This window comes from Limulus polyphemus, unplaced genomic scaffold, assembly GCF_000517525.1.
Source record: "Limulus polyphemus unplaced genomic scaffold, Limulus_polyphemus-2.1.2 Scaffold493, whole genome shotgun sequence".
Lineage (NCBI taxonomy): Eukaryota > Metazoa > Arthropoda > Merostomata > Xiphosura > Limulidae > Limulus > Limulus polyphemus.
The window spans coordinates 246,393-256,714 of NW_013666103.1; the positions used below are offsets into that span (position 1 = coordinate 246,393).

A 10,322-nucleotide genomic window follows, 5' to 3' on the forward strand; every position below is an offset into this window, starting at 1 on the left:
TTACAGTTTAGAACATTTATCTAAAAATGAAAGGATCTATGACATGACACAATTAACAATGTAATGTTTTATCCACTTTGCTGGACATGTTCTGTTTACAGTTTAGAACATTTATCTAAAAATGAAAGGATCTATGACATGACACAATCAACAATGTAATGTTTTATCCACGTTGCTGGACATGTTCTGTTTACAGTTTAAAACTTTTATCTAAAAATGAAAGGATCTATGACATGACACAATCAACAATGTAATGTTTTATCCACGTTGCTGGACATGTTCTGTTTACAGTTTAAAACTTTTATCTAAAATTAAAGGATCTATGACATGACACAATCAGCAATGTAATGTTTTATCCACGTTGCTGGACATGTTCTGTTTACAGTTTAAAACTTTTATCTAAAAATTAAAGGATCTATGACATGACACAATCAGCAATGTAATGTTTTATCCACGTTGCTGGACATGTTCTGTTTACAGTTTAGAACTTTTATCCAAAAATGAAAGGATCTATGACATGACACAATCAACAATGTAATGTTTCACCAGATTGCTGGCAGCTGTTCATAAATTGGTATTAAAATTAAACCATTTAAATTATTAAATATTATTTATATAAATGTCTGTAAAAAACTACATTAATATTTTCTTCATTGATCATATTACTACATTTTTCTATTGCTTAAAAATCTTTAAAATTTTCATATTGGTACATATGTGTGTGTGTGTGTGTATATGTTTAGTTGAAGGTGTTTTAACAGTAAATCTTCTTTGCTAGTAACTAGGTTAGTTTACAGTACCAAGGTTATTAATATACCAATTGTCTCAAAGTTTTGTTTGGCATGTTTGTGATTCATTTTGTAAGAAGAGATATAATTCATGTCTGCCTTAAAACTTATGAAGTGTTATCATTGAGTGTCACTGAAATAAAAATGAGGAGTTAATAATGAATGAACTTGGAGCAACAAGAATAGGAAACCATGCTACTTTAAATTTGAGAAATAAAAAAAAATTAAACCTGTGTTCCATGCTTATACTGTTTTTATAATAAAGTTTAGCTCAGTAGACAAAGTTTTTGTTGTTGGAAATTGCATCTTAGCCTTGGCAACTAGAATCTTACTTTATTTTTGTAAAGGAATGAAACAAAAAGTAACAGCCTATTTAACTTTGAATATGTATGTAATCAAAACGTGTGCTGGTTGTAGTATATCTGAACATTGGTATGATAACAGTAGATATCAAAGAATCTTATCTATAATATAGTATATTTTCTCTCTAGTTAGCTAAGTACTGTGATTCACTACTTAAGAAAAGTGCAAAGGGAATTTCTGAATCAGAAATTGAAGACAAACTTTCTCAGTCAGTCACTGTGTTTAGGTATATAGATGACAAAGACATCTATCAAAAAGTAAGTATAGAATTATAGAGAATTACTAAAGTGTTTCCTGCTTAATAAATAGAGGCTTGTACATTAATTATCTACATCTCAATATTCTTTGCTGTAATGCCTGGTTATGAAATGTATTAGTGAAAATTATTCTATTTGCTCAAACACAAATTATTACTGTACCTGTGTGAACTTTTAGTACAATTCATAAAGAAAAAATATATAAAAGAATATACTAGAAGTAATTTCTAATTTTTTTAGTTTTTGTTCAATGACACTGTTTCTTTTTTTTGTATTTATATTTGTCATACCAGTTTCCGTTCCATCATTTTAAGAGAGATAAAATCAGTAAGTAACTAGTTATATAATTATTTGTGTTATAAATATATTATTTTTAATTTTCTAGTTTTATGCAAAAATGCTAGCAAAAAGACTAATTCATAGCCAGAGCATGTCGATGGATTTGGAAGAAACTATGATTAATAAACTTAAGGTATGTGAGAAATTTGTGTTGTATAATATAATTATATAGAAATTTTGTGTTAAAATAGACATTTTGAGTCCTTCAAGGTTGTATATACAGAATGATAATTGTGTAATTCAATCAACAATGAATTGTCCATGTGTAGAAACTCTTCAATGTAGACAGTCCATGAGGAAGTACAGGCAGATTCATCACATAGTTAACCAATTTTCAATTTCCTGTTGTAGTATTGCATTTCCATTGTCAATTCGTGTTCCTTTTCTTGATTTTTACAAACAAAAAAAAACTATGTTATTTGAAATTAAGAATTCCAAAGATATTTCATTACTTTTTATATCCAATTTACTTATAACATTCTTTAAATGTTATTTAAAAATTGGAAAGTGTTATTAAGAATGTATTGCACACTTTATTTACGACAAATGATGAACATTAAAAAAAATGTCAAACGGTTTGAAAAGAGCTATGAATTAAGTTAGTGTTCTTGAATTATGAAGATTATAACACCTCATGGTTAATAAACTCTCTACCATAATTTCCACCGTAACTTCATAAATAGCAAGAAATCAACTTTGTACCTTGACTGGTTATGTACTGAAATTTTGCACATAAAATAAGTGTGAAAGTGCAATTAATAAATATTTCTTCTTATGTCACAAAAAGGCAGGAGAAGGAAAGTGCTCATGTCACTTGACTGGCTATCATGTATTCATAAAGAGCAACAGATTGAATTGATGGTGATGTAACAATAAGTTATAATTAGGTTTGTATTGGAAAATAAACATTTAATTATAAACAAAAGTTTTAAAACCTAAATATGTATTTAACAGATTAATGAGGTAGAAAACATGGTCTATTGATTAAGAAGCAATTAAAAATGCTTACATTTGTTGTAGATTTAAATAACTGATTTTTATGGTATCCTATGTTTTTTAAACTTTCTATTTTATTAAATTGTAAATTTTAACTTTGTTTTGGTTTAAAAACCTGCACAGTTTTATCGTGTTGATGATCGCTGGAATACAGTAAACAAATTTCTTTTTACCACTTGAGAAGTATAAGTAAACTGACTTTATAAAATATTGTTAATCATGAGGTTTCACTTAATATATGTAATAAGTTTTAACCCATTTTATACTCATTTATATATATATTTTTTACATTTCTTTTTTAGGGATTTTCTACACCCATTCAAAAAGTTACTTTGACTCGTAAGGCCTGATATAAACAGGACCTAACAACAGCAGTCTTGTTTGTTAAATGAAACTTGGTACATGGTTCGGTTCAAAATGAGCTAACTAAGCCTACTTAACCTTGTTCCATGAAAAACATTTCCTATCGTGCTGCAACATCATAATTCCAATAAAATATAAAAAAGATAAAGGAAGCTTATAAAAACAAATTAGGACTGTAATTGTACCAGCAACATATCAAAAGCTAAGCTTTTATCACTTTCTTCCAGTCTTTGTATAAGTCTTCCTTGAACTGGAAGCCATTAAGAGCTTCCATTATGCATGAAGATCACTATCTTATGACTTCTCAAAGCTGAGATATAGACAAGTATATCACATCATGACAACAAAGACTGAGAAACATGGCTCAAATTAGTGTTATTTTTTTTTAAACTATTTTGACTTCCCTCCTAAGGGTCTATGAATGTCGTCTTGTGCTTTAGGGAATTCAGGAAATTTACAGATAACTATGTTTCATTTGGAGCACACTAAAATCAAAATCTGTGATTAAATTAACTAAGAACAACTATTTTATTAAATAAGTTCCAACTCTGTGGTACTAAAAACATGAGGGAAAAATGATTACTAGCATATTTTCTTTTCTTTAATTAAGTTGTGCAAATTTGCCCTCGAGATGCCAAGTGTGATAGACTTAGTAAACTATAGTGTTAAAATTGTGATTTATTGATTAAAAATAATAAGAGTAGTATGTGTACTGAAATACTTTTTATGCATTCCTTTTTTGTTGTTGTTGTTATTTTTGCCAAATTAAAATTATTGTTTTCTTGCTCAGCAAGCATGTGGCTATGAATTCACAAGTAAACTGCATAGGATGTTTACTGACATGAGTGTCAGTGGAGACCTGAACAACAAGTTCTCATCATTTCTCAGAACAGAGAATATAGACCTAGGTATTAACTTTTCTATATACGTCTTACAGGTAAGAATTATTTTGCAAAATTTGTATTTGTGTTAATGATGTTATAATGTATTCATTTCTGCCTGTATAGTAACTGTAGCACACCACTGTGTTAATATTACCCGAGTTGCAGTACACAGCCAAGCTCTTGTGTATTGTATTTTATGGTTATGTTGATAGAACATAACTTGATGTGTTAGTTTGATATGCCACAGATATTCTCCTTATTTTATATTTTGAACACTAAAATGTGTTGATATAAAAACCAATAAGTGAAATTAATTTTGATGAAATTTGGTAGAGTGACTCAGAGGGACCCCACCCCTCAAAGATTGAGGAACAAATTGAAACAGTTTATTTTGTTATTTTATTACCACTGATTTAATTTTACTTTATGTGTAATTGTAGCTTCGTTGTCACTTTCTTTATGTGTTCTATATAATTTAATCCTTTAAATTGGATGAGAAGTTATACCAATTGGGCAGGTTTCTGTTGGTTAAGAATTGCCATGTAGTGTGTATACAATTTTCTTACAAATAAAACTAATTTATTTTTTGGTAATTTAGATATATATATATCTACAATCTGTGTTGAGTTCTACCGTTATTGGGAAAAGAAAGTAAGATTTGAACATGCATGCATGGAAAGTATCTACCCCATTAACTTAAAATTGGTTATATATACATACAATGTGTATAAAATTATTGTGTTATGTGTAGTAGATATATATATTACTTTAACCAATATAGATATGAGAACAAAATTTTTTACATAAGATTAGTGTCTTTTACATCAACTAAAAATATAATATTTTTAAATGGCTGGTTGATTGGTATTGCATGCAGTTTATTGAAGTAAGTATACACAGATAACTTTAAAAGCTTAGAAGCATTTCTTATAGTTTCCAATTCTGATAACTAGGGGGTTCTGCACACAAATTGTGAGGTATTTTTGCTTGAAAATTAAGATTATATGATCTTACATCATGTTTCTTAAGACATAGATAATGCAAATTTATTTGTGTAAAGTTAATATTTTTTGCTATAGAGTACCATAGATAATTCAAGTGAAGTACATTCATGTATTCTGTGGAAGCAGATTTTTTTATGATGATTTTACTATTGTTTTATCGGGATCAACAAAAACAAAGCTAAAAAAACTACTGCAGTGACGTGTGAATAGAGTTTACAGCCTTCAGTGGCATTGAACTTTTGATTAATCTATAATATTAATATTTTTGAATTTTTAGGCAGGGGCATGGCCACTTGCACAGAGTGCAATTTCTCCTTTTGCAATTCCTCAGCAATTAGAAAGGAGCGTACAAAAGGTAATTTCACAAAATTGTCCTTATGTTTCAGAAGTTATCAGACTTTACCTTTTCTCTATCTTATATTTTTCATAATTATTCAGAGTTTGACAGTATAGAATTAAAGGGTTTTTCCATATGAGAATAAGGTATCAAATAAATTCAAGTGTACTAACACAGGCCTGTAAATTTAAACTCATAAAAGTTGTTTTGGTTTTAATAACAAATTTTCCATAATACAGTAATGCAGATTTCGAAAATAATATTAATTTTTTTTCTATCGTATAAGGATTTTTTACAAATCGGGAAGAAGAAAAAAAAAACCTCTTACTTAGATCAAATTATTATTTTGTTTATCACAATGAACATTTTTTGTTATTATGTTTATTAACAAAAATACAAACAAACTGAAGAAAAGGGAAGAATATTGATGTCAAAGGAATATGCATCCTCATTCATCCTGATTTTTTTGTTAAATCTCCTTCTTTTAGTCTCAAAACTATGTGTTGTGGTCTTTATTTTATGAATCACGTTATGACGTTTTGTGAAAAATCTGTATGTGATGAAGAAAAATTGATATTTTCGGATTCAGTGTACAGAAATTACTGTAGAACATGTAACAAGTTCAGGACAATAAAACCATCGCGGGCTTGTGTAATTTTCAGCAAAACTTTGCTTTTAGCTGTTTTTTGTTTATAAATAAATTAGAAAAGATTGATTTACTGTCTTGTGCTTATGTTAGATATCACTTTGTATAACTGTAGTTCTTCATCTGTGTTTAATTCAGTTTCTATAATGTTTGTAATTTTTTGTCACAAACCTGATGAATAAAGAGGAGGATTTCTTAAGTGTAATTTAAGTTTTAAATTAATGTAAATGGTTTTGTATTTAAGATAGTTATGTAACATTGGCAGATTTTTTTTATCTTTTTCCTGATAGTATAATTTTGTCAGTTTTATGCACTGTAGATACACAGTTTAATAAATAACTCATATAACTAGATATATTTAAAGTTTTTATTTTTTGCAGTTTGAAGACTTCTACAATAGTAAATTTAGTGGCAGAAAACTAACATGGTTACATCACTTATGTAATGGTAAGTAGTGAAGTAATGTAAATAAAAAGTATGTGCTATCATAATAAAACAAATAACCATGGTAAGTCTGGGGCTCACGCTGAAGCTGGGTTTTGATACTTGTAGTGGACACAACACAAATTCACCTTGATTTAGCTAACTTGTATCACAAACATATGTAAAACTTTATTTTCTTTTTTTTTAATTGGTGTTACATTATTTTCTTAGTATAAGAAATTGAACATTGTTTGATATACACGACTGTTAATTTTACTGTGAGAATATTTAGATTATATTGTGCGAGCATTAAAGTAAATTATTTTTAGAAGCGATAGTTATGGCAAGTTTGCTTACATAACTTCTTATGAATCATTTGTTGTATAGTTCGATTGTTGTGAATTGACATCATGTTACTCAAACCTTCCAAATTTTTTCTTGTTGCTTTAAGTTACATCATACATCTTGTTACATCATAATGTCTCATAGTTTGTAGAGTAAGTTCTAAGCCTCAGTTGGGCAATATATATATATATATATATATTATTGTAAAACAAGTGGACTGTGTGCCATTTATTTATTGTTGAAATTTATCACCAATAAGTCACAGGCATCTGCTGCAAAGAATCCTGCCCACACATACATCTACATATACATAAAAACATGACAAACTTTCAGTTATTAGATATGATATAACAGCAGAGTTACCACTTAAGATTTATAATTAAAAAGCTACTTATTTCACCATTTATACATGAGATTTTATGTAGTAACGATTGAAAAAAGGGTAGAAATGTATTGTATCATGACCAAAATACTCATAAGGTAAATATTAAAATACAATTTTGTTTGTTGGCTACTAAAACGATCACATTATTTACTTTAAAATGCGCTAACTTTAAATTCCAAACCAATACAGAAATAAAGAAATCGTGTATAATATTACACTATTTACTTGAGTACATTATATATGCAATATATTATGCATTAGATTGTTATAATTGTTTTTTATTTACAACAGAACATAGCTATCAAAGTATTAAGATATTTTTTTTACAATCATAAAAGTTTTTAAAACCACATCTGATGAATTTTATTATGTTCAAGAAAGTATCTCAATAATATTGGAAACTCCTGTTCAGATTGTTCATCTTGAGACCAAATCCACGACAGCAAGAAGAGTTTCAATATGACAGCATAACACAAAACAAAGTATGCTGTGTTTAGATGATATACAGCATTTGTAAAGCATATAAGTAGTTCTATTGTAGAATAAAATAAAATCTTAAAAGAATTTGAATTTTGAGGCTTGCAGTGTTTGGACTATAGAGTGTTTAAGAAGCAGGATCAGGGAAAGGACATTAAATATTACATGCAATACCTGATAAGTGGAAAGAGGCTCAAGGATTGGGACTTGAACCTAGAACCTCTGGCTAACAATTGGATCTACTAGTAATTAATTTATATGAAATCTATTACAAACCTAAATTTATTTTTAAATTACATTAGAAATTGTGGAAAGGACAATTTATAATAGTAAATATTGAACGACAAAGCCGTTAAGTGTCAGAGCTCTGGCCCTGTCAGCCATAGGTCGTGGGTTAAGGTCTAGGTTCCAGAGTCTCTTCATTTCTTACTACACGTATAAACACCATACTATGTTATAATCAAGCAATTAACGGGTTGACTTACTACTACCAAACTAAATTAAACATAGTTAAAAGATAGACTGGAATCTTGACTTAGCCAATTAATGGGTTGACTTACCACTACCCAACCAAATTAAACAAAGTTGCAAGAGACTCTAGAACCTATACTTATGCAATTAATAGGTTGACTTACCACTACCCAACCAAATTAAAAAAAGTTACAAGAGACTCTGGAACCTGTACTTAGGAAATTAATGGGTTGACTTAAGTTAAGTTATATGCACATTGATGGAAATGACTTATACTTTTGGATAATGTAGTTGAGAAAGAAACTGTTAATAAACTTATCTTGTATCCTTCTTAACCTTTAAAAACATTTTAAATGTACCTGTGATTATGTAATTCATTCAAAAAGTCATATTTTAAAACATTCTTAACTAGAAACCACATATCTTTATTTTCAGCGGAAGTGAAATTGTGTTACCTAAAAAAACCATACATCGTGACCATGGGAACCTACCAGATGGGGTTGCTGTTATTGTATGAGTCAGCAGATACTTTAAGCTACAAAGAACTTCAAGAAAATACAAGACTAAATGATGAACAACTAGTGAAGCATCTACAGAGTTTGGCTGATGCTAAACTTCTAATTACCACTGATGTAAGAATTTCTATCATTCATTTCTTCTTCCAGATCCTTTTTACTAGGTTTGCATGGGACTTCTACATAATTGATTCAAGGCGTTTTTTATAGGTTTTTTTAGTTACAGTATATTAACTTCTGTACCTAAGTTTGTGAAACTTTTTAGTGGTTTTTAAAAGGGTTTTTTACTAATGTTTCTATTCTTGCTGATATTTTCAAGATATTATCTTTATTGGTTTAATATTAATTTGTAGAATAACAGAAAATACTAAAAGGTTACTAGATTTACGTGAATTTAGTCTTTATACTTTCTAAAGTCCCCTGCACAATTTTTACCCTCTTTTCCTTAAAATTTTAAAACTGTAATAAGCTCATACATCACTTATTATATATAGGTAGTCACTGATTTTGTGAGGAGGAAAAAAATAAAAATTTAATTATGTTCTTGTATTCAATAAAACCAGTTTTTCTCTATAGCTCTATGGGAGCCACCAAGAGTCGAGCTTTGTTTCAATGTTCTACTTAGTTCTACTGAAATAGAAATGTTTATGCAAAAAATAACTTTTAGCCACTTTACAGTCTGCATATAATCACTCCCAAAGAGAAGGTTAAGACCACAACACAAATATTGTAACTTTTTGTACATAAACCAAATATGCTGTGTTTCTGTTCCAGTGTTAGGACACTCTAGGAGCCTGAAGGAATGTTTAAAATATAATTTTAGAGATATTAACAAATAATGTCTTGCACTTCACAATATGATTCAACAAATAAATTCAAAACTTACGAGGATCGTCTACCCAACTTATACGTATACGATGATTAGCACGTTTAAATGATTCACAGATTTTAAAAACAAAGTGGGAGTATGTGCAATATAACTTGAAATATCCATTTTGTTGTTGCATTGTTTTTATGAAATGATAATATTTTGCCTTTATTATATTGTTTAGAGGATTTATCAGCTTTGAAAATGTATCAATGAATGCAGTACATAATAAAATTTAGGTTTCTGTACTTAAGATGATAAAGCATCAGAGCCATCTAATGGGCAATCATAAAGTTATAATGTGCTCTATATTATCTTTTACAATTTACACTAAATCCTAAGCCTTTAACAAGTCTGTAAAATGTCTTCTTAAGATAATAGAAGATGCTACTTAAATGATTAGGTATCATTCTAGGTGCCAGTATTTTTTTGGAGGGGGTAAGATATTTAAGACTTGTATAAACATACCAGGCATGCTTTAGTTTTTTTTTTCAGATTAATTTTATTTCATCAGGTAAACTCCTAGGATTGTTTAAAAAAAAGCTTGTTGACACCAAGATTTGAGTAGTTTATGTGATTTATAAACATGTCACGTGACTCAATGTTTTTTAACGTTTTACCTAATTTTCATAAACTGTATTTTTTCCCAGTCAAATCTTGGCTAAACTCGGGCCACACAGTGAAACTTTTAAACCTAAAAAAACTGTTATTTTTGTCCTCATCTTGTAATTCAGTTCAATATAGGTTAAAAAAACCTATGAACTCAAAAGTATACCTATATTTTTCACCAAAAACATTGCAACCAAATTTGATATTGTTGTGATGATATTACTATGATTGTACAATACAGATCCAACGAAA

The 10,322-nt window shown here is 28.8% G+C and overlaps 1 protein-coding gene across 5 annotated transcripts in view; it reads left to right on the plus strand.

Moving 5' to 3' along the window:
- LOC106458618 (cullin-2-like) overlaps positions 1 to 10,322 on the plus strand; it is a 64,675-nt gene that overhangs the window by 41,399 nt on the left and 12,954 nt on the right. For all 5 annotated transcript variants that reach the window (XM_013918142.2, XM_022384884.1, XM_022384883.1 and 2 more), the window contains 6 exons: positions 1,280 to 1,408; positions 1,794 to 1,880; positions 3,897 to 4,043; positions 5,272 to 5,349; positions 6,358 to 6,424; positions 8,514 to 8,710. In XM_013918142.2, the coding sequence (XP_013773596.1) occupies positions 1,280 to 1,408; positions 1,794 to 1,880; positions 3,897 to 4,043; positions 5,272 to 5,349; positions 6,358 to 6,424; positions 8,514 to 8,710 (705 nt within the window). The remainder of the gene's footprint in view (positions 1 to 1,279; positions 1,409 to 1,793; positions 1,881 to 3,896; positions 4,044 to 5,271; positions 5,350 to 6,357; positions 6,425 to 8,513; positions 8,711 to 10,322) is intronic.